The 25,672-nt window shown below is 40.8% G+C and overlaps 1 protein-coding gene across 2 annotated transcripts in view; it reads left to right on the top strand.

Annotated features, from left to right (window-relative positions):
- The first annotated feature begins 1,105 nt into the window (after positions 1–1,105).
- The window catches only part of gpc6a (glypican 6a), a 168,785-nt gene continuing 144,218 nt past the window's right edge, over positions 1,106–25,672 (top strand). Inside the window, exon 1 of one of the 2 annotated variants that reach the window (XM_083522379.1) lies at positions 1,106–1,996. In XM_083522379.1, the coding sequence (XP_083378505.1) occupies positions 1,786–1,996 (211 nt within the window). In that variant the 5' untranslated portion in view covers positions 1,106–1,785. The remainder of the gene's footprint in view (positions 1,997–25,672) is intronic. The other variant, XM_083522380.1, reaches the window with a different exon arrangement.

Genomic DNA, 25,672 nt, shown 5'->3' with positions numbered 1-25,672 from the left:
ACCTCCAGTTCTGGACCTGAAGAAACTCCAGATTTACCTTGAGTTCTGTTTCTAGAGGATCTGCAGATTCTGTTCCTGGAGGACCTTTAGACATGCCTCCAGTTCGGTCCTGGAGGATCTCCAGATATACCTCCAGTTCTGTTCCTGGACGATCTGCAGATATACCTCCAGTTTTGTTCCTGGAAGATCTGCAGCTATACCTCCAGTTCTGGACCTGGAGGATCTACATATCTATGGCTAAATAACGTGATGAACACTTGATCTACCATTTAAGGGTTTAGGGGTAAAACTAAATGAGGGGGCACTTTGAAACCTTCATTCAATGCTCCATTGGTAATATAAGGCTTTAGAATGTGGGGGTCAGAGTCCATGGTTGTCAGAAGATGTGTTAATACCTCAATCGACTGCTCCAACCCCCCCTTAATTAAGATGCAGGGATTATGGTTTATGGTCCCTGGGCAACCAAGGAATTTCACCACCATCTACTGGTCCAATCCCACTTGATAAAGGTGTAGAAATTTAAATGTAGAGATCAATGAGACTGAATGGGACCACCATTACCAGCTCGAATACCAATTGATAAGGGTCTGAGGATTATGGTTTAAGGTTCCTTGAATTAACGTTTTAAAACCTCCATCTACTGGTCGAATACGACTCGATATGGGGTAGGCATTCAAATGTAGAGTTTAATGAAACCCAATGAGACATGTCGAAATCTTTAAGAGCTCCAAAACCAGTAGATAGGGGTCCAAGGTTTAGGATTAAAGATTTATGGGTGACCAGAACATCTCAAAACCTTCATCTACTGCTCCAGTACAACTCAGTAATGGGGTAGACATTGAAATGTAGAGTTTTATTAGACACATTGAAATCGTGGTTTAAGGTTCCTGGATGACCGGCGCCAAATTGATCCGCTTAGGAAAAGTCAAAAGCACCATCTACTGTTCCGAGACCACTCGAACCTCGAGCCTGCGTTCACATTCCGAGCTCAGTGAGACGTTGAAATCTTCATCTGTTGCCCGAACGCCATCAGACAGACACTAAAGGTGAAGTCGTTTGGAGGTTTGAAGCTGAATTCTGTTCTACAGTTGGGCCACGTGCCCGTTCCGCGTGGGTTCCTCGGGGGGATTGCGCGACGGTTTGTTTTCCGATCGGCTCCTTGCTGTTGTTTAACGCTCTCGGCACGACTCGAGCTTCAGGTTCGCCGAGCCGAGCAGCACTTTCCCATCTGCTGCTCAAGCGACCAAATTAATCATCAAGTAGGCTAAATAAAAATATCCCTCAATCCACATCACGAGCTCCGGCGACTCCACTCCGGGATTTTCTGGGCGCACGAGCTCTGTGTGTGTGTGTGTGTGTGTGTGTGTGTGTGTGTGTGTGTGTGTGTGTGTGTGTGTGTGTGTGTGTGTGTTGCTGTCTGTGTCTCGCGCTCTCTCTCACACACTCACACTCACTCACTTACACACACACACACACACACACACACGCAGCAGCAGCTCAGTGTGTACAGCAGAAGTTACTGGGCTGCTGTTGGTCGGTGCGGATTTTTTTTTTTTTGGTTTTGTTTTGCGCGCGTGTGTGTGTGTGTGTGTGTGTGTGTGTGTGTGTGTGTGTGTGTTTTCCAATAGCGCGCTGCCGGCTTACGCACGCTCTGCGCTATGAAGAGCGCAAGGAGGAAACTCTGATCACAGAGCGAGCGAGGTGGACGGAGTGGACCTGGGCTTTGATTTGGAGTGTTTCTTTTTTTTTTCTTTTTTTCCCCCTTTTTCTTTTTTCCCGGTCAGCATGGTGAGGCTGCAGGTGTGTGTGTTGGCTCTGTGCGCGGCGCTCTGCCTGTGCTCGGGAGGACGCGGCGCCGAGCGCGACCGGGAACGCGAGCGCATGGAGGATGAGGAGGACGCCGATGATGGAGCATCGCGGAGCTGCAGGGATGTCCAGCAGGCGCTGGTCGAGCGGGGCTTCACCTCCATCAGGATCAACCAGCACCAGACTGCAGGTAAAAAAAAGAAAGAAAGAAAGAAAGAAAGAAAGAAAGAAAGAAAGAAAGAAAGAAAGAAAGAAGAGGAAGAAAAAATTCCTGGGTCTGGTCTTATTTTTTTAAAGGGACCTGTTAGAGTGCTCAGACACTTTAGTGGTTGGTAATGGAACGGGTTGGGATGGAAAGAAGGAGGAAGGAATTAAAAGCCGGGGAACTCTGTTGGCTTGGGGAACATCTCCTCAGGCGTCTGGTCCATCATCCCCCAGTTTCTCTGTCTTTTCTTGAGTCTTTCCAATACCAGTCAGGGGGTTTAGAAGTAGGATTAAAGGTTCGGTATATATATATATATATATATATATATATATATATATATATATATATATATATATATATATATATATATATGTGATGAAATTCTGTCTTTGAAAACCTCCTCCTTCTTTTTCTTCTCATCTTCGTCCTCCTTAGGGTTTGAACTTTACTTTAATCTCAAATCTCAGTTCTTTGCACTGTGCCTCCATTTCTGACCCTGGTGCTTATCTGGATGCTTCACCACCACCACCACAAGTTGAGATCTAAATAAATAATAAAAAACAAACAAACAAAAAAATCTGCCGTTCGTATTCGAACGATCCCTGACGGCGTCCCGCGAAACAGCGTAGCAACTGTTACACAACAGAAGTTGAGATTTATTCCTGTTTATACCTGAGCAGTGCATCTGAACCACCTTGGAGTACTTTTTTTTTTAATCAATCCAGAGCTGCGTGTAGAATGAAATCCTTCATCACTTATGTCGGTCGTTTTAGCCGTAAAGGCTCATCCACGCTCTGTCTTTTAGCATATGTTACTTTGAATCAGCCAAAAAAACATTCAAAAACTGACAGCTTTTGTCTCAGACAGTTGCAAAGACGTTGCGTAAACACTTTCTTCCAAGGATCTGCTCGATTCGGAACGAGCAGCGTTACTATAGAAACGGTCGGGCCAATTAACACTAAACACTATTATTAGAGCTGAAGTTCGAAAGAAAGCGAAACAAATACCTTCCAACCAATCAGAATCCGTCGAAATCATCCAGGCGATCGGATTTGGCGTTTAATCATCGGTCTTGGGTTGCTTGGACTAATACCACTGTTTAAGGGGTTAGGGTGTAGGGGTTAAGGTTTTAGGGCCCTTGTGAAAAGCCTTCATCGGTTGCTCAGGAGTTTAGAGTTAGAAAGTCTGACGTATTGCTGCGGTAAATTTGCAGTGATTTGATCGAAAAAGCGTTATTTCCCAAATTGAAAGAAAAACTGAAGTGTGTTTATTCCTAAGTGATGAAGACCTGGATGAGTTTATCCGATCAAATTTCCTGCAGGAAAAAAATAAGAAAACACAGCACATTATCGGTTTGTTGAACGCACGCCAGGGTGCATTCACTCGTCCCGAACGTGCTGTCCGGTTTATGAACTGTTTGACAGGATCAGGGGTTTTCCATCGATGGAGAGCAGGGGATGGGTGTATAGCAATCAGAAATGTCCTGTAGAAAAAAAAGGAGGAACCACTGTACATTGCCATGATGCCTTCACTGGGCCTAAACCTCCTGTGTAGGTTGGGGTTTCACAGAGTAACACACACACACACACACACACACACACACACACAGCCACACGTGCACATGCACTTATGAGCATGTATGTGAAGGAAGTCCGCAAGCTGCTCACCAAATCATTTGCAATATTGATGAGCGAAGCTAAAGTTAGCTAATTGGCTAACGCTGGCTATCGATTCCGTATTGACTGCGGGGACGTTAAATCACAGCCTCCATATTCACGTAGTTCAACTGTTTGGTTGGCGGACTGCAGCGGCTTGGTATTTATTTATTTAGTGTGTGAGTGCGGAGATGAAGATGGGTGTTGGTGACAGCACCCCGAGGCGAAATTAATTACTCATGAGCGCTCGGCCTTTAATAGAAAGTAAACAAGGGAAACGCTCAGATCTGTGAACACATCACGCTCTGAACTGCAGCTTTCTTTTTTTCTTTTTTATTCTTTTTTTTTTCTGGAAAAGTGGATACTTTTGCTTCTGCTGATTCAAACAACAGTCTGGTTGTAATAATAAATACAGCATAAAATAACAACATTATCATGTCAGTTTATAACAAACGATGTCATAGAAGCGAAAAAAAAATTTGAAATAACAGACAGAGAATGCGAAATTTCTTTGAAATAAGGCGAATTTACACGTTTACAGCAAACAACCTCACTGTAATTGTAATTTATAGGAAAATAATCTTATAATGTAACAATTTACAGTGGATAGAAACATTAGAAAGCTTATGTACAAAACTTAAATTCTTAAAGTACAATTAACAACAAAAAATGTCAATGTAGCAGCTAACAAATGACAAACTTTACAGTATGTCACGCTTTACACTGAAGCAAGAGCAAATAGTACAATTTAAGTGTTAATAATGTCAAAATTTAAAATTCTCGCACGTAATAAAATATATAAAACGCAAACGTACACATAACGTAGTGAATAATGAAATTTCAACACCAATTTACAGCAAGCAACGACAAAAAAATGCTAACTTTACAATGAAATGTTAACAGAAATGTGACTTTACACAAAAATAATGGTTAAATAAAGCTATTTTACTGTAAATAATGACATAAAAATGAAACTTCTAGCACAAGATGACCTGAAATTGTCATTTACATGATACTCATGGTGAATACCGACATTTCATCACAAATTTCTAGTAAACATTGACAAACTTTACAGCAAATAACAACATGGAATTGCTGCTTTACACTAAACAAATGGCAAATATAATATTTAAGGATTAATAATGATGTAAACATTAAAATTCAAACACATGGTCACCTGAAATTCTTATTTTCACTAACTGATAGTCAATGATGAAATTTCAACACAGATTTACACTAATCAATGATGAACATTACAGTAAATAATGCTACTTTACGCTTAAAACTATGGCAAAACCATACAATTTTACTGTTATTTAAGACATAACAATGAAAATCCTAGCAGATGTTGATCTGAAATTCTTATGTGAACTAAGTAACGGTGAATAAAGAAAGTTTCATCACAACTTTTAGTAAACAATGAGAAACCTTACAGTAAATAATGAGATAAAATGCCAGTTATTGATAAACAATGAACGGAAAAGATTGTCAGGAGGCAGGAGGAAGTTGTTGTGTCAGGATTCTCTGAGTGGAGATTGATGTACCGGTGCTGGAGTGATCGAGGCAGAGGCTCGAAAGCCCAATTTTAAAGCTAAGTGAGGATTGAGGAAGTGGATAAGCACGAGTGCACACAAATACAGAAGAAGTATTCTGAAGTCTGAGTAGTTCTGCTGCTTCCTTTATCCAACTAGCCTGTTTTTTTTTTTCTTTTTTTCCGTACTGCTTATTCATGATGTTGCTTTTTTTATGCTTCACTTATATTTTGCATTTTCTTTTATTTTTTTTGTCTTTATATTTTTTTGCCTTTCTCAATTCTTCCCCCTCAAACAACACATTTTACATACACATAAATCATTCATTTAAATTTGTCTTATTTTGTGTTTTGAGAATATTTTATGTTGTCAAACCACTTTTATTATATATTTTCTATTTTATCGGACTGAATTTAATTAGATATTGCTTCTCTAGACATTTTTTGTTGTTCATGTTTTGCACTTTTTGAATTCAAATATATTTGCGATAAATGCAGTTGGTTTATTATTAATAATAATAATAATAATAATAATAATAATAATAATAATAATAATAATAATTGATTCATTCATTTACTTATTTTGCTGTGATTATATTTTCCATGCATTATTAATTGTAATAAATGTGCTTTATTTCTTTCATTGTTGATTCCTATGTTTTTTGGGGTTTTTTTTGTACATTTGCTTGTTTTTGGTCTTGATTATATTTTGTGTCTTTTTTTTCTTTTACTTTTTTTTCTGCTTTAGATTTAGACGTATTTTTTTTTTTTTCTGTTTTGGTTTTATTTTGCATTGCTTTTCCAATTATTTCACAGAAAAAAAGTTGCTTTGATTATCAATAATACCTGCATGTTTAACTATGTGCTTTGGTGATTTATTTATGTGATTTATTTATTTATATATTTAATGAATAAAAACGTTGTGCACTGCTAATTCTTGCCTATCTTGCACATTTCCTCCCGTGTTTTATGCACAGGTCATTATGTTTGCATCTGCTTATTTTTATTTCTGCATCATGTGGTAATTCGGGGTGCCGGGGCGCCGAGCTCAGCGGTAGTGCTTTTTGCGCAAAGGCAGACAGACAGACAGACAACCAGACAGAAAGACAGACAGATGGGCAGTGAGAGGTGAAAGAGACACGTCAGTAGGGGGCTCCACTCTCATGCTGGTCGTGTTGAATACATTAAGTGCTTCAGGCATGAGTTTGGTGTTAACACACACACACACACACACACACACACACACACACACACACACACACACACACACACACGGTGTCATTATTTATTGTGCAGTAATCACATTGGAGCGATGGCATGTGGAGCGGGTGGAGCTGATCGCACGTGTGTGTGTGTGTGTGTGTGTGTGTGTGTGTGTGTGTGTGTGTGTGTGTGTTATTCTCATGATGCTTTATCATGAGTTACATCATCCTGGTTAATGACTTGACATCTGTTATTCAAGTCGTGCCATGACTCATACATATCAAGTTACACTTATTATATTTTATTACAATATTTATATTCGATTAGATTATGATTAAATTAGATTATAAATCATAAATAAATAAATAAATGAACGAAATTATCATTTGTATTTTCCAAAAAATATTTGGACACCCGTCTTTTTCGGCCATATGTGGTTCTTCACCACGTCGTTACCAGTTGCACAGGACGTCTTCGAAAGTGGTAGCATGACGTATGATCAGATAGATATCCTTTACATGGGTTGGGTTGGAGTGAAGGATCTCCTACTATAGAGCTCCAACCCTGTTGAAAACCTTTCGGATGAATTCTTCACCCCACCCCAGACCCTCCTCACGTCACCCATATCAGAACCTGACTTTACTAACGCCTTTGTCTCTGAATCTCCATAGATCTCCACAAAATCTAGTGGAACATCTTCCCAAAAGAGTGGAGGTTGTTATAATAGTAAATGTGGAATGAAAAAAAAAAGTACATACCAATCTTCTGGTCAGGTGTCCACAAGATTTTCCATATATGTGACCATATTACTCAAATAAACACTTTCACGTCCATGCTGAGAAGAAAAGCATCTCAACATGCACAGCACATTGGTCCAGCATGAATCTGCGGACTCAAGCAGTCTTGTGTCAAAAGTTCAGGCTGCTGGTGGTGTAATGGTGTGGAGAATTTAGATTTTCATGGCAGAATGGTGGGTTTAAAGTATGTGGCCAGAATACATTTTTTTCCAAACACCATGTGGAATTTATGGAAGGAGTATGGACAAAGGTTTGTGCTCTATGAAAATCCTGTTCCACATTTAATTGCCATTCGCTCTCAAAATAAGCTCCAGGTTTCTGGGAAGATGTTCCACAAAACTTTGCTGAGAATTAATTTAGCGTAAAAAGGCTGTTAGAGATCTTCCAGTCCAACCCATGGAAAGCAGATCTTCATGGAGCTGGATTTGTGCATTCCAATGTTGTGAAGAACCACACGTGGCTAGAAAAGCCAGGTGTCCCAATACTTTTGTCACAGAATATACAGTATGTTTTAATCATTTTTCTGTTTTTTTTTGTGGCGGGAAAAAAACGGATTCAACAATTTTCTGAGTCGTCCATAAAAGAAATGCAATTTCAATCAGCAGTCATGTGACCGTCATACAGTATGTCAGATTATTGCACACAAATAAACCACACGTTTTTTTGATTCATTTCCATTTCCTGAGCAAAATCATTGTACATCAAAGCTCCGTGAGCAGCTGCGCACATTTCCGCATCCATATTTAATTCATATCCCTGCATTTTCATATTTATTTATTTACATGATTGGGTATTATTAATACAAATTTTATTTTGCATAGTCTGTTGTGTTTTTTAATTTATTTTTTCATCCGGAGCATCTTCTGCTCGTTGTTTGTCTTCGCGTGAGCTTTATTTAGCGTGACTGGATTTAGTCACAGTTTTGCTGAAGCGCCGCAGAAATGACGAGAGCCGTTATTATATTATTAACGAACCAGATTTCGTGTGAAATATCAAAGAATGGCAGCTTGGAGAACAGACCCAGAGTGCGAACTGAAACAAACAACATGCTGGAAGTCGTACTCGGGGCACAGTGTGTGGTGTGTGTGTGTGTGTGTGTGTGTGTGTGTGTGTGTGTGTGTGTGTGTGTGTGTGTGTGTGTCTTTAATGGCAAAAATGACGATGTCATTGCCTAAGAAGTTATTGACATTCTGGAACCCGTTGCTTTATTTAAGTCACTTGCCTGATAAAAGTATTCGTATTTTTTAATAGAGAGTGTATATAAATACACACACACACACACACACACACACACACACACACACACACACACACACACTAAGCGTCTGTGCGCAAACTGTTCCTGTTGTGTGGATCAATCTTGAACTGTCAGTGTGATTCACACTGACTCTGTGTGTTTGTGTGTGTGTGTGTGTGTGTTGCTTCTCACACATTCCCACTTTCAGATCACGCCAGTCGGTCATCAGAATGTATTACTGCCAACGTACACACAAACACACAATCATACACACTCGCACACGCGCCCAGAGTTATTGCATATTGAAGTCACTCAGTTGGCTTCCAAAAAGTTTTTTGCCACATAGTTGGAGGCAGTGATTGTTTAGAACGGCTTTGTGCGAAGAGGGAAAAAAGGCTTTTTATTTTGGTCTTTATTACAGATTTCTTTGGTCTCTATTCATAAGGTTTCCTGAGGATAGCATGAAAGATCATATCACCTCGGAGATGAACGCTTTAAAGATGAACTGAAAAACCAAAATGACTCCAGGCCTTATTGTTAGACATCCGTTCGAAGCTCAACCTTTGTGCTCTTGTGGCTAAAAAAAGGTATCGCTGTCCACTGGACAATCAAAATCAGCGGAAAGGATTCCCAGAAGAGAGGGAGTGGGAAACTGTTGTACTAGGAAAGGGGGACCAAATCAGTATTAACACATTAATGGATCTGGAATGGGTTGGGAATGTTCAGGACGCAATATACTTTTACCTAGTGGTGTGCGGTCAGGTCCAGCAAAACCTTCTCTGCTGGCCTGAACACTATCAAAAGCTCTGACCTACATTTACAACATAAATTCTAATATTTGTTCCATAAAATTGTATTAATTTATTCCCAACAGTTTCTTCTCTTCATTTCGTGGCGTTTCTCTCAGCTGCACTGCTTCCAGTACGTGGATATGGATGTTAGATTTTTTGTCCAATCATATTTCAGCCTCTGTGCTGTCATGTCAATCTAATCTGCCCAGAGCCTTCATAGTCAGTACTGCTGGCCCTTTTACCATAGAGAATATTATCAATGAGTCTGTTTCTTTAACCAATCAGATTTCATATTCACCTCGCAGGGCAGCTCGCTGGCCCAGAATAGCGTCAGCATATTTCCGTCCTCTGATTGGTTTGTCAGAGGAAAACTGTTCCAGCCAAGTTCGGCTCAGATTAATACATCTGAGTTAGACTTTTTTATTCCTATGGAGGAAGAGAAATTGATTTGGTCTCGGACAACCAATGCCTCTCTCTCTGTAATGCCATGTGTTATTATATTGAGTTTTTGTACAGTATTGATAGTGCTGGTATTAAGAGGTGGTTTAAGTCGGGTAAGTCCTCACTGAAGGCCCAGGTACCAAATGTACCAGGGCCCGCCACTGCTTTTACCTCATAGTGGTATTAGTACATCCGGGGTCCACATTGACATGTGATACAATAGTTAGTCCAGTGAAAGGAGGTTTTGTTTGGCTTGAGCTGCCTCAGGACTGGGTTTTATTCAAAGACTTTTGACAGGGTCATTTATCGGGTTGAGTCCTAGCATTGGTCTGTTGACAATTGAATGATTACCTAGTCTAAAAAATGTCACAGTTGAACAGAACCGCTGTATTAATTGAGCATTAAAAACACATAAGCCGGTGGTGAAAATTAAAGGGAAAAGAATTATTATAAGATCTTTGCACAAGAATGTCATTATTAAGCGAGAGTGGCTGTGAGGAAAGGAATAATGCTGAGCCAAAAAAAAAAAGAGAAAAAAAAAATCTAACTGGAGTATAAGTGCTGCTTGGCCAAAAATAGCCAAGTTAACTTGTATATTTCTTGTAAGCAATCTCATATTTGTCTGTGCAATTTATAGCTATAGTTTATTATAAACTCAGGGGGGTGTTAGTGGCAGCAGAGGTGACTAAAAGGTTTTTATTGTAGTGAACTGGGCTGAAAAATAGATGTAGCTTGATATAGCAAGAATAACTTAATCAGTTGGAAAGAGGGTTTACTTACTCAGTTTGAGTGCCACTGAGTTGGGGTTTAGTTGGAGATTCCTGAAGGTATTATCGGTTAACCATGTTTAAACTTTACCTCTTGCAGTCACTGTAGAAGAGAATTTACTCAGAGATTACTGACAGTGTCGTCTGTGGGATGGGGTTTAGTTTGAAATCCCAATACACGTATTATCACTTGTTTTAAGTCACAATGGCAGAGGGATTATTCAGAGATTACTGACAGCATAGCCAATTTTCTTGAGTCACTCTAGGAGGAGGGTTTGGTCCTTGTCGTCTGTGGGATGGGGTTTAGTTTGAAATCCCCCCCACACGCATTATCACCTGTCTCAAGCCACCATGCAGAGGGTTTAGTCAGAGATTACTGACAGCATAGCCAATTTTCTTGAGTCACTGTAGGAGGAGGGTCTGGGTCTTTGGCTCGTGAAAACATCAGCACTTGCCTTAAGATACTGAAGAGAATTCAATTTCAGCAGCTAGGAGGGGGTTTAGTTAGAGATTCCTGAGAGTGTCATCATTTAGACTGAGAGCTTGAACCTCATCATCACTCACTATGAAACACTCAGAGACAAGGCTTTATGTGAGATTCCCTACCGCATTATTACTCTACTTGAGAGGGTGAGTAGGAGATTCCTACAACATCAATACATTTACATCTTTTGCCAAATACCCTTATAAAGAATGAGCTCATTTGTACAACTAAACATTTAAGAGCGCAACAGTAGCATCTTGGTGGTGCTGGGATTTAAACTCAACCTTCTAATTTGATGTCCAGTGTATTAATCACCAATCTCACACTTCCTTTCATAACATTTCACTTTCCTAAAGTCACCATTTTTTACCAGAGATTCCCCACAGCATCACCACTCAGCTTGAAACACTGTCTGTGAGGGTTTAGTCAGAGATTCCTGACAGCATTGGTTCTAGTCACTGTGGTTGGGGATTTTTGTTGGAGATTTCTGACAACATTGTGACATTTTTGTCACTTTGGGAGAAGGTTTAGTAGGAGATTTTTGACAGCATTGTCATTTAGCTTGAAACACTTTTGGAGAGGGCTTAGTCAGAGATTCTTGACAGCATTTTCACTCCGCAATGAAACACCGTTGGGGCACTTGAACGCTTGAAACACTCTTGGATGGGTTTAGTCAGAGATTTCTGACAGCATCTTGACTCAGTAAGAAAATACTATGTGAGAGGGTTTAGTTTGAGATTGTTGAGGGTTTTTACCCAGCTTGAAATACCATGAGAGGGGGTTTAGTCAGAGATTCTTGACAGCATATTCACTTTTGAAATACTTTGGCAGTAGGTTTAGTTACAGATTCCTGACAGGATCTTTACTCAGCTTGAAATACTATGGGAGGGGGTTGGTTGGTTGGCAGTTCTTGCTAGCAAAAGTAATCATATCGAAACCCTATCTGAGATTTCTGACAGCATTATCACATTTGTTTTGAGGTACTGGGGCAGTTAGAGATTACTGAGAACATTTGTGAGTTACTGTGGGCAGGGGATTAGTCAAAGGTTCCTGACAGCATCATCAGTCATTTTGAGTCAGCGTTAGAAAGAGTTTGGTCATTTGGCTTTGTACGCAAATATTACTTGGATCAAGCTGCTGTGGAAGAGGATTAAGCCAGAAATTCCTGATTGTGACTCGAGCAAGTGGGAGGGAGTTTACTCAGCCAGCAAGAGTTATATGTGGATAGCACAGGGGCTATTTCAGCTAAGATAGAGCTGAAGTGGGTAAATTATGGGTAGTCTGACTAAGGCCATGTCCACACTAATATATTTTCGTTTTGAAAACGCATATTTTTCTCTTCGTTTTGGCCTTCCGTCTACACTAAGACTGCATATTTCGTCAACAAAAAGTAGCTTTTTGAAAGTTGATAAAGCAGTACAGGAACGTGAGCTTTTTCACGTGTTTCAGTGTGGATGAGCAACATTTGAGATTAAGCTATCTCTATACAGTATGTATGAGATGACACGTAATGAAGGCAGAGGTCCGAAAATCTCAAGATCTTCAGAGGTAGGCTTTAATCAGACACTGTGTGTGTATGTGTGTGTGTGTGTGTGTGTGTGTGTGTGTGTGTGTGATTGAAAGATGTATATTTGCTTATCAGTTCCTCCACTACACACAGCACTGTGTCAACACAGCCCTGATAAGAGGGTCACAAAAGAGACAGAGGGAGATGTGACAAGACGGATGTAAACAAAGAAAGAGGGGTGGAGAGAACACATAAAAGACAGATATGAATAAGCAGTGGATGAGAGGAATAAGGAGAAAGATGGGAAAAGGGAGGGATGATGATAATAAAAAAGGATAATGAGGGATGAAAGTGGGATTAGAAGCCAGCTGGCGAGGGATAGGAGAAGAAAGCTAAGGGCGAAGAAAGAAAGGAATAAGTAGAAGGAAGGAAGCACAGAAGAAGAGAGGAATAAAGGAAGAAAAGAGGGAGCCTGAGGAGATGAAGGCAATGGAAAGGAGAGTGATAAATATTACAGATAAAGTAGGGTGAAAAGATGGAATGGAAATGGAAAGAAAAGACAGGAAGAAAGCGAGGGAGGAAAAAGAAGGTGTAAACAAGGAGGAATGAAAGGAAAGGGAAAAATAAGGAGAAATGGATAGAGGAATAAGGATAAAATGAAAGGATTTGCAAATCATCCAGGTATTCTGAAAAACTTAGTTCATGTTGTACCTTTGACTAGCGAGATCTAGCTTGCTAGCAGTTTAGCAAGCTGCCTAGCCATGTACTAGCATGACAAACTACAACTACTACAAGTGCTGATGTCAACAGCTCAAACGAGCAATTAGCATACGAGTCATCGCTAATATGGATTTTCTAAATAGATGCTCTCATGCTTTGTTTAAAAAAAAAGAAAATTCAAACCATGTTATTTACCATGTTTTTTTTTTTTTGTTTTTTTTACTGGTCTGAAAGTGACATCTTTTATTTATTTATTTTTTAATTCAGCATACTGTCAAACATGGAGACTTAATGGAGACGTCACATTTTTACAGCACAACAGTTTTCTACTTTTCACAAGATCAAATGCTGCTGACAGCAGAGAGTCGCTTTTATCGCGGAGAAAAGAAGTGCACTTCACTTTAACAGGCATCTCCAAACGCCCACCGGATGCCATTTTTACACTGTATTCACAGTTAAAAAAAAAAAAAAAGAAAAAACAATTTGCAGATTTGACTAAAAGCTTGGATGTAGAAATGCAGCATTCACGAGGTCAGAAAACGCAAAGGTACAGATGTGGACTCATTGTGGACAAAATAGGATACAAGGTTAAACACTTCGTTACGAACACCTGTATGCTTGTTTAAGCAATAGTCTAATCAGCCAATTATGTGTGGGGAGCTGCTAGCTCTGTAGTCAAGACATTGAACTTTTGATCTGAAGGTCACAAGAAAGCAAACCTGCCACTGCTGGGCTCTTGATCAAGTCCCTTAACCCTCAACTGCTCAATTGTAAGTCATAAGTGCGTATGCCGTAAATGTAAATGTGCTAAGTTTCTCTAGAATGAGTGGGTGTTGGACGTGATCTCAGTGGCTTTGACTGTGCCATTATATTGGTTTGAGTATTTTAGAAACTATTTCCTGATCTCCTGGACTTTGTATCCCTTTCCCCTCCCAGTCCCCACAGTACCACCCCAATTTCCTTCTATTTTACCTTCTTGATCAAACCTTTTGTACCCCATCTGTTTGGTGCATTTCTGCCTAATCTTGATTAAGGCTTTGGGTTACTGATCGAAATTTAGGGATTCAAGCCCCAGTATCACCAAGCTGCCACTTTTGGGCCCCTACACAACACCCTTTTCCCTCTGTGCTGCATCATGGCTGACCCTGTGCTCTAACCCCAATTTCTTTATTTCAAGCCATTTTCATTCTCCCTGTTGTCACTCAGCTGTTGGTCTCCACTTTTCTACCACTTTTTCCTTTCTTGGTCACCTTTTATCACCCCCTTTTTTCCCCTTGTTTCTCCCTGATTATTTGGTTTCTTCTATTTTACTTCATGATAGCCTTTTAATTTGCCCCCTTTGGTCAACTCATGTTTTAACGCTTTTACCCTACTCAATTGCACCTTTGCCACAATTGCTTCACCTCTTTTTAGCTTTTAATGACTTGTGTCCCCTTTCCTGACCATCCTTTTGTCCTGCTTTGGTCCGTCTTATTTGCCACCTATTTGCCCCGCTTTGCTCATGCCTTCGCAGGTCCTTTTTCACCTCTGTTTTGGTTCAACATCAGTGGTGTTCCTTTGCTTCCCATAAGATCACTCAATTTTCCAGTTTGTTTGTGGTCAAGCTATTGACCTTTTGTTTGCCCACTGGTCACTTTGTTAATACTTCCACCCCTATTACACCTCCCACCCAATCCCCACCCCTTGACTGTAGCTTTGCAATCATTTGCAAAGCTACAGTCAACACGTTCTAGCTGTTCCCTGTTTAAAAACAGTCCTCTCTGTGTATTTGTTTTCTTTTACAGTCCAGTCCAGATCCACAGCCAAACACCCACACATATCCATTTGCTCTCTTTATCACTCTTTCACTTTCTCACTTGTTCTCTTGTTTATTTCACTTCTCCCTCTTCCCTCCTTTAGTTCACCCGTCCACTCATTCTCTCATTCAATTATATTCAACGGCTCACTTTTCTGGTTAGTTTTGCTTAGTTTTACTCTTACTCTGTGGGTGTCTTGTTTTGCTGTCTGTTACAAGAGCATTAATGTATTCAAGCTCAGACAAAAAGAAAGTGTGTGTATGTGTTTGTGTGTGTGGTCAGTTGGCTCGTGTCATGTTGATAATCGGTTGGAAATTCTATTATTATTCAGCTACCACAGCAGCTCCGATAGCTCCATTATTAGCTTTCACACAAACCTCACATACCACTGCTCCATCTTATTGTGTGTGTGTGTGTGGGTGGACGTATTTGTGCGAAGACACACAACTTTACACACGCCATCCTCAGACCATTGAACAGACGCATCCAAGTGATTACCTTCGGAATGATTAGCATACAAGTGATTAGCGTACTGAGCTAACTGTTTAGTGGTTTATTAAGTTTCACCAGAGTGATCAAAGCAGCACCCACAACACACTAAACTCATCTCTGATCTGAGTGCAAACACCTCGACAACACACACGCAGTTTGTTAGCATTGCTGGGTAATTAGCGCTAATCGTGCACGCCCTCTTGGGTGAAAGAAGAGATTATTCAGCAAAAACAGATTACACAAGCCGTCTAAACAAGCCGCCCACGTTGGCAGCCCTGATACACTTTAAGGAAACTCGACTGGGTGCTTGATTCCGCAGAGTGTGACTAGTAAACCATTTGATTGCCCTGAACACCTTTTCTTGAGTGAGGTGAGCTGATTTAAAAATGGGCACGCTTTTCATTGCAAATCCATTGAAAAACTAAATTAGTAGATAGTAGTAGATGCATTTACTTGATACCACCTCAGATGCAGTATCTGCAGTGCATAAGGACGGCACATATAGGGGGTGCCATTGGATGTAGTGTAATTTTTCTTGTATTTATCCTTTACTCCACTATAGACACTTTTATTTTGCCCCTGTTGGTCAACTCTTGATTAAACAAATTTTTACTCAAATCAATAGCATCTTTGCCACACCTGATTCACCTGTTTGTTCTCCCCACTGCCATTCCACTACATATTTTTTTTTTTAAACACTGTCAGACTTCAGGCTTTAACCTTCCCTGACCATCCCAGTACCACCCTTTTTTGCTCTGTTTTGCTAACTCTTATTTGCCACCCAGTTTACCCCTTGCTGGTCCTTTTTTACCTCTAATTATCAATGGTCTTCCATTGCTTTCCACAAGGAAATTTTGCAGTTTGTTCCAACTCTTTGACCTTTTTTTGTCCAATGGTCACTCTGTTAATAATCCTACTCCCTTCGATCCATTGCTACCCAATTACCACATCTTTGCTGTCGCCTTGCAAGCAATTAGCTGCCCTAATCAATCTTTCTAACTGTTTAAACAGCCCTGTTTGTGTAATTGATGGGAGGGGGCAATAGGATCTTGCATACCCCTTGACAAATGTGCAGTTGCACCCCAGGTCAGAGTGCGGGGTCAGCCATGATACAGCACCCCCTGGAGTAGGGATAAGGGCCTTGCTCAAAGGCAGTTTTGCGGTTTCAGGGCATTACCCCTCAATGAGTAACCCTGAGCTTTATCCATTTCCTCATAAGTTGACCCAGATGGTTCTCCCCCAAACTGTTACCCTAAAGTCAAAGGCACACAATTCTATCGGACGTCTTGGGATGTGCTAACATGAAATTTTCCTTTTATTTGAACTATAAGTATAAGTATGACCCATACCTGCTCCCATATAATGATGCCCCTGCACACAATTGTTGCCCCTGCATTATAATTATTTCTTGTGTTTCTTAGCTTCTCTTGGAGCGTTTTGGTTTTTTTGCATTTTCCACTGATAATCATGTATACACACACAACTACCCACACACCTACCCACGCTCACAAACACCTGGGGGCTCGAGAGTTCTCCCGCAGCGGCACAGACTCTGATTATAATAAGTCACCTGCACACCAGAGGAATTACCTGTCATGAAAACAAGGGGCTGATATAACCCTCTGTGTGTGTGTGTGTGTGTGTGTGTGTGTGTGTGTGTGTGTGTGTGTGGTATGGTGTGGTGTGGTATGTGCAAGGGTTAATTAGGCAACAGGGAATGGAAGGTGTTGCTGTGTTTAGTAATCCGCCAGGAGTTGAGAGGATAAAAAGGGACCAGGAGCTCACACACTTGAGACATCATTACACACACACACACACACACACACACACACACACACACACACACACACACACACACACACACAAGAGTTCTGTAGAAAACTATTTTATACATACATTTTATAAAAAAAATGTTTTGCCTGAATTCTTCAGTTTATCCCAAGCTCTTGGGATTAGTACACACTGTATGGAAAAAAAGTTTGTGGACACCTGAGCATAAAATTGGGTGTGTCCCATTCCACATTGAGTCCCACGTTTGTTGTTATAATACGCTCCAGTTTTCTGGAAGATATTCCACCAGATTTTATGGAGATTTGTGCTCATTCACAGATGTAGGTGAGGAGAGGAGGACTGGGATGCCATTCCATTTCATCCCAAAGGTGTTCAATAGGGTTGTAGCTCTATAGCAGGAGATGTTCCACTCCAGCCGATGTAAAGCATATCTTCATGGAGCTAGCTTTATGCATAGAGGCCTTCTAAATCTAATCTGAATCTGAGCATGTCTTGGGCGTGTATGTGATGCTCTTCCACACACAGTTTCCATATTAAGTTTTGTATTCCTGCATGTTAAAGCATTTCCTGACACTGACAAGGATGTACAATGTTCTTAAATGTTCTTATGTGGTGGGTCCTGTTGTTTACAGCAGCATTGTCAAGCCTGTCTTGACCGACAACCAGTGGAAGGCCATCAGGGCCAACAAGGCCTTCATTTATCCAATCAGAGTTCAGCCTAAACATCACATGTTGCGAGGGTGAAAGGTATCTATCTACCTTGAGTCTTCACAATCTGGACTGTGGGCACCCTATAACTTACAATTCATGTTGCTTGAAGCTGTTGTTTAATCACAATCTGATTGTGAGCGGGAGTCTCCGGGGCCATCTAGAAGGCATCCAATCACGTCTGCATTTTCACATCCTTTGATTGGATGGTCAGATGGTTCACTAGTCAGAGCTTGCAAACTGCATCTGTAACAAAATGCACAAGCTCAAATATATTCGTGTGAATACCTTTTTTTTAATATTATTATTCATTCCACAATGGCTGGCAGAGGAGAAGAAATTGCTATTAGAAAGACATTTACAAGATGGATTTTTCAAGAGAAGCTGGACATCGTGAGAAAAGGTCAGCCAAAACAGCTCTAGAGTTTATTTTGCGTTTTTGTTCTTGTAGAATTTCAGAACTCAAAAACACACAATTTGCCTTCGTTACAAATCCCCACTAAAACCATAACGTGGGGAAGAAATGCGCAAAAATGCACAGTGGGTCATTTCATGAGGTTAATATCGATACTTCTGCAGGAGATGCCGCTGTTTGCGGGCGGTGCAGCTGTGGCTACAGTGAAAGGAGTCTTGCTGAATTGTGTTCATTGGGTTTCTTGCTTTAGTAATGACATTCAATCTCGCTGAATGAGATTATTATAATTTATTATACTGCGTTTCTCTATATTGTTAATGGTTTTCATAGCTGTGTGTGTTCATAAGGATTGTATTAAGAGGTGGCTTGATTCAGATAGGACACCACTGTTCTTCGATAACTGTGCTGAATCTGATAAAACAAACATTCTAGAAGGCTGCTGAAAAATGCCCACTGAATCCCAGGCACCAGCCTCCCTAATATTAGTAACATCTACACACATACAAGGAAGGCCCGAAGCGTTGGGGCGGACTCCACTCATCCATCACACAAACCTTGCTCCCCTCTGGGAAAAAAACAATTCCGAGCAGCATTCCAGTCAAAATACTCCAGACTCTTGAGAGGCCTTTTTCCATAAGTTATAAGACTTCCAAACAGGTTTTCCTTTTCATTTCTATTTAGACCTTCATATAACTATGACTCATAATGAGACCACCACAATCACTGTATTTGCACTTTTACCTTAGTGGTTATTCAATGAGAAGGTTTCGAATGTACTGTCCAGACAAAAGTTTGTAAACACCTGAGCATAAAATTGTTTCTTGAACGTCACATTCGACATTTAGTCCCCATTTGCTCTCAACCCTTTGCAAGGCCCTTCTTTGGATAATGGCGTCTACTAATTGCCGCAAATGCTATAGCAGGAGATCTTCCACTCCAAGGCATGTAAACCCTTACCCCTTTGCAAGGCCCTCGCTCTTGATAAGGGCGTCTTCTAAATGCCGCCAATGCTATAGCAGGAGATCTTCCACTCCAAGGCATGTAAACCTTCAACCATTTGTGAACAAGTGCTGGAATAGGTTTGAGTCTCCTAATTCAAGCAAAGGGAAAATTTCATGCTACCACATCCAAAGACGTCCTATTGGATGCTAACAATTTCAAGAAGAACCATATACCTGGAAAAATCAGGTCTCCCAATACGTTTGTCCTTATAGTCTATGGCATAGCATCTAAAATTATTGGCAGCATGGTATCTTCAGGTCGAGTGGTAAAATGTTTTTTAGATCATGTAACCGGCGGATTTGATTTCACAATTGATCCGAGCAGGGTTCGGAGTCACAGCAAGGTCAGATCTCTAATATATATTATTTCGATAGTTTCTTCCCTGTTTAAACGTTCCGGGTAACGAGAAGGGCTTCACTTGTTAGTGTTTGGGTTTTCCTAATTTTTAGCAGTATTCTGGTGTTGGAGCTCAGATAAAATCTATAGAATGGTAAATGCTATGGTTTCTGCTAAATGGTTGGAGAAATAATAAAAAAAAGAAAACCCAACAACAATTTTGTTGCGTAAGTATGACTAATTTTTACGCGCTATTTTTTTGAGGTACGTAAAAATCTTTCCGACTTAACACTTAAATCATTGCTTTGGGAGTTTGATCCAACTTGGCAGTAATGCCCCAAATCTATCAAATTGTGAGGGGATCTCCTGTGCGCAGCCCTCTTCAAGTCACTAGGCAAGCTTTTTCTTGATCGGATTTAGATCAGTGCTTTTTGACTGGGACTTTTCCTAAAGCGTTTCTCTCTTTCCTCTAAAGCGATTCAATCAAAAGTCTTAACGCACAGCTTGCAGGTTTTGTCCTGAAAATAGTTTTGCTTTTTAGAGATACTCATGATGCTTTCTAACTTTACTAGTCATAGCAGAAAGTGTAACAGCTGCATAGTGTAATGCCGCCAACACCATGCTTCACAGCAGGTCGGCTGATAAGCTGTTCCTTAATATAAATCTTTTTTTTTTTAGAATTACACAAAACTTTTTAACAAGGTGATTTAGGTGGGATAAGGTACACTGTACGCAGGGCCATTTCTAGTCTTTTGGGCACTCTAGGTGAGATTCCTATTGTCACCCCCTCCAATTGCTTCGCCCCCACCCCATACAAATCATTCTCAATCTTCCATAAGAAGGGTTCAACACATTTAATGATCATTGCAAACTGCCTAAATTCAAGTATATAAACATATACTGGCAGGGGGCGCTCACTGGTGCCTCCCCTAGCTGTTTGTGTGATAGGGGACCGCCTAGTTTGCCTATACCTAGAACTCCTGTTTTTATTTGGACCTCCCTAATGTATTGTGAATTTTTGGTAAACCGGGAAACGTCGCAAACTGATACTACAAAGTTTGAGGCCGTAATTGTAGGAGGTTTCAGAGGCGGTGGATTGGAATTTTCCCTTCAATTGAACTGAGACCCAGACCTATCTGCCCCTGCCTGTGCACAAAGCCAGCTCCATGAAGATATGCTACAGAGTGCCAACCCTATTGAACACCCTATTAAGGCTCTCCAGGCCTCCTTACCTCACCTACATCAGTACCTGACGTTAAAAAGCCCTTGTGGCTGAATGAGTCCAAATCTCTTGATTTGCATGGATTGGCCTACAGTAGAAGATCTTGATTGGCTATAGAGCTGCAACCCTATTGAACACCTGTGGGATGAATGCTGGAACGCTGAGTGCACCCCAAGGCCTGCTCACCTCACCTATATCAGTACCTCCAATCTTAACAAGCACACTGCAAAATCGAGTTCTCAGAAGAGTGGGGGTTACCGCAAATGGGGGCCGATTATGGAATGGGGGATTCAAAAAGCTCAGAGTTATTAGACAGGAAGCATTTTGGGGTTTTACGGTTGGGGTAATTCAAGTGGAAATTTGGTAGCCCAGTGGTTAAGATGTTGGACTTAGGGTTGAAAGGTCATGGGTCCTTTCGTCTAGACATACTAAACCCTAGCCCACATATTTGAAGAATAGTACTATGTGTTTGAGTGTTGAAAAAGAAGGACAGATGAAGATATTAGGTAATGCTGAGAGAAGGCTTAAGAGTGGTATAGATTATAAAGGAAAAGGGGAGCAATCACTTGTCCCCTGGGATACCTCACTTATCATGTAATCAGTCTCTGTCCATGTCCGATGGTACCCCTGGAAGATGTTCCTGAACGAGGGCGAGACCAGAAAGATTTGTGTGTACCTCCTGAGGTACCCGGAGAAGACTTGTCTGAGGCGTGTCGACAGGGCCGTCTCGGTGGAGTGGAAGCCAGACTGCTTGGGATGAGTACACGTCTTTCTGTGGAGGAGGAAAGACAGTACATTCAAGAACACACACACACACACACTTTGACAAACACTCACTCTGCAGTTGAGTGGTCTGGGACAAGGGGGGTCTCCAGGCAATATCTGTTTTATCTTGTGTGTGTGTGTGTGTGTGTGTGTGTGTGTGTGTGTGTGTGTGTGTGTGTGTGTGTGTGCCCGTTAGCCGAATTCGGTCTCAGAGCAGCAGTGAGACAATTTGTTTTTCATCAGACATGAAATGAGTGTGTAATTCAGAATCAGGACTTTTCACTTCTCATTCTCCAAACACACGCGCACACACTCGCGCAGAACTTGTGTGTGTTGTGACGAGAATTGAAAGGTCAGCGCGAAAGCGAGGCACGCACTCTTTTCAGCGGAAGCGAGTTCGACCCAAAGGGAACTTCATTTAGTTTATCCCTTTATTTCATTCCGAATAGGTTTCGAAATTCCCTTTTCTCCAACTTTAGAGCTCCTAATGGCTTTAACATGTTGATTTCTGTAACCGGCTGCTTTCCAAATCAGACCCTAACCTCATCACCAGGCTGCCTTTCTGAACTCATTTCATATAACGTTTGAAAGGGATAAAGGAATTAGGGAAGGAGGGAGAAAAGAGGGAGAAAGGAACAGGGAAATAAAGAATGAGAAACAAAGGAAGGAAGGAACAAAGGATGCAAGTAACGAAGGAAGGAAGGAAGGAAGGAAGGAAGGAAGGAAGGAAGGAAGGAAGGAAGGAAGGAAGGAAGGAAGGAAGGAAAAAGAGGAAGGAAGCAAAGAAGTTAAAAGCAGCTAGGATCAAAGAAACAAAAAAGGTAAGAAAAGTCAAAAACAGAGAAGGAAAAGAAATAGATGGACAGATGAACGAACGGAAAAATGGGACAAATGGAATCAAGAACTTAAAGGAGGAAAAAAAGGGAGTCAAAATTGTAATAATAGTAACAAAATTAATGGTGGCCCCTGGAGGAAACATTGGCCCCTAGATGAAAGGATTCCAGTAAATCTCCGAATGTTCTGAAAGCGAACGTGACAGTCAGTTAAAAAAAGGAATGTAGGAGTGCACACACGCACACACACACACACACACACACACACACACACACACACACACTCATTGTTAAGGTGCCACACACTCCAGTACATGACCTTTTACCCCACAGTGTGTGTGAGACTGTGAGTCAGTTTGAAACATGAACACACAGGGTTGGACGAGTAATCCATCTGAGAGCGCCACTGAGAGGTGGAGAAAGGGTTCGGAGTGAGAGTGCTTCAGCACACGCTTTAAGGGATTAAAGCGCTGATACTGTGTGTCTGTGTGTGTGTGTGTCTGTGTGTGTGTGTGTGTGTGTGTGTGGGTGGGTGGGATTAAATAACTGATATTCATTTTATCAGAAAGTGAAATGACAACCGACTGAAACAAACTGAAAAAGAGGATTAAATAAAGAAAGGCGCACACGCTCCGTTTGAGACACAACCGAACGCGACCTGCTTCGTTTTTTTTTTCGTTTCTAATTTCCGCCTGCAGATTTCGGTTTCCTCCCCAAGCACAAATATCACGTTCTCATCCGGGCAGGAATCCATCAGCGGCGCTTTACAGCTCGATGTCCGCCGTAATCAGCAGCCCGCTGTTAGAGGAAATCTGCAATACAAAGCTAAATGACTTGGAGGAGATGTTTTATGTTTATAGATATCATTATTTAGAATTCGAAATGTATCTTGAAATGAGAGGGCAGAGCTTCAGGAGCAAGCCTTCATCCAGGGGCAAATAACGGAGGAGTGGAAGAAGGGAAGATGGGCATAAAGGAAGTAAAGGCAAAGAAGAAAATGGCAATGAAAGGAAGGACCTAAATGGAAATATGAGGAGAAGGGATGAAAACGACTAAAGAGGGAAGAAGGGAAAAAAATAGGGAGGAAAGAAAACAAAAAATGAACCAGGGAGAAAAAAAAACAGGATTAAAGGAAAATATTAAGAAAGAATGGATGGATGGATGAATGAATAGATGAAAAAATGAGTGAGAAAGAAAGAAAGAAAGAAAGAAAGAAAGAAAGAAAGAAAGAAAGAAAGAAAGAAAGAAAGAAAGAAAGAAGAGGGAATTGGGTAAAACAGAGTATGCATGAAAAAGAAAAGATGCATGGATGGATAGATTGATGGATGGATTTTTGGAAAATTGAGGGGGATATATTTAGAGATGGGTAAATATATTTAGAGATGGGTAGGTCCCCTGGTGGTCTAGTGGTTAAGATGCAGCGCTCCCACCGCTGCGACCCGGGTTCGATTCCCGGTCAGGGAACCATCCCCAGCCACTCTTAGTGCCGGTCCCAAGCCCGGATAAATTGGGGAGGGTTGCGTTAGGAAGGGCATCCATCGTAAAACATGTGCCAAATCAAACGTGCGGAGGATCCGCTGTGGCGACCCCTAACGGGAGAAGCCGAAAAGAAACTTATATTTAGAGATGGGTCAAAATTCAAAGTAAAAAAAAAGGAAGGAAGATGGCTGGATGGATGGATGAATGAATTGAAAAAATAATGGAAAAATATCTAAGGATGGGTCAAAAAGAAAGAAAGAAAGAAAGAAGGATGGATGGATAGATGGACGGATTGAAAAAAAGGGAGGGAAATATCTAATGATGGGTCAAAATAAAAGAAAGAAAGAAAGAAAGAAAGAAAGAAGAATTAAGTCAAACATACAATACAAGAAAAAGAAAAGGTTCATGGACGGATAGACTGATGGATAGAAAAATTGTGGGGGATCTATTGAGGGATGGGTCAAAATAAAAAGAGAAAGAAAAAAAAGAAAGAATGGCAACAAGAGATGTAAAGAAAAAGACGTAAAAAATGAATAAAAGAAGTCAAAGAAAAAAGAAAGAAGTGAAGTTCAGAAAGGGAAGAAGGAAACAAACAGAATGAAGAAGAAGAAGGATAAAAAAGAAAAAAAGAAGATATGGTAACTTAAGCTGCTTAAGCTCCGCCCCCTTTCTGGCTGTAAACTGTATTTTTTTGATGTCTCTCTCTCTCTCTCTCTCTCGACCACTCACACGGCGTCTGAAGCTCATTACGGCTGACGCGATTAAACCCGAGGAAAATTCAAGGCTCGCGTTTCTGCGAAACAAAAAACCCTGCAGCCGCGTCAACCTTTCTACTGATAATATTGAAGACTCCCTGAACTGTAGTGCTCCGAAAGGCGGCGGGTTGATGAGGTTAGAGCCTGATTTGGAACGCAGCCGGTCAGACACCGGGTGAGAGATAAAAGGCGTTAAAGCCATTAGGAGCTTTAAAGATGGAGAAGAGGGAATTTAAAAATCCATTGAAAATGAAATCAAGAAATAAATGAAGTTTCCTTCTGGGGTTGAGCGAAGAACTCGCTTCCTCTAAGCAAGTGGGCACTTCAGCAGACAATAAAAAATTGAGACGGTGAGGGAGAGACCGAGAGAGGAGAGAGAGAACTAAAGACAGTTAAAAGACAGATGTATGGGGGACAAAACGGTGAATAAAAAGAACAAAGGGTCCAGAGAGATGGACAAAAGTGTTTAATTTTTTCTTTTTTTCTTTAAAATCCCAGACGATTTGGAATAAAAATGACAGAGAGACAGACAGCTGGGGACGAAAGACTTTCAATTAAAGACAGATATTGATCTCAAAGAGACAGACGGGTGAGATAAAAGACTTTTAAGATAAAAGACAGATATAGGTCCTTGAAAGACAGAAAGCTGGGGACAAAAAAGTCAGATGAAAGACAGCTATTAATTTCAAAGAGACAGACAGGTGTCTCTTCGAAATAAAAGACAAATATGGGTCCATGAAAGACAGACAGCTGGGGTTGAAAGAGTCATTTAAAAGACAGATATTAATTTTGAATAGACAGACAGGTGTCTCTTTGAGATAAAAGACAGATATAGGTCGCTGAAAGACAGACAGCTGGGGACAAAAAAGTCGGATGAAAGATAACTATTTATCTCAAAGAAAGAAACAGGTGTCTATTTGAGATAAATGACACA

Source organism: Silurus aristotelis, assembly GCF_946808225.1.
Source record: "Silurus aristotelis genome assembly, chromosome: 20".
Lineage (NCBI taxonomy): Eukaryota > Metazoa > Chordata > Actinopteri > Siluriformes > Siluridae > Silurus > Silurus aristotelis.
This window is presented reverse-complemented; position numbering and strand designations above follow the sequence as displayed.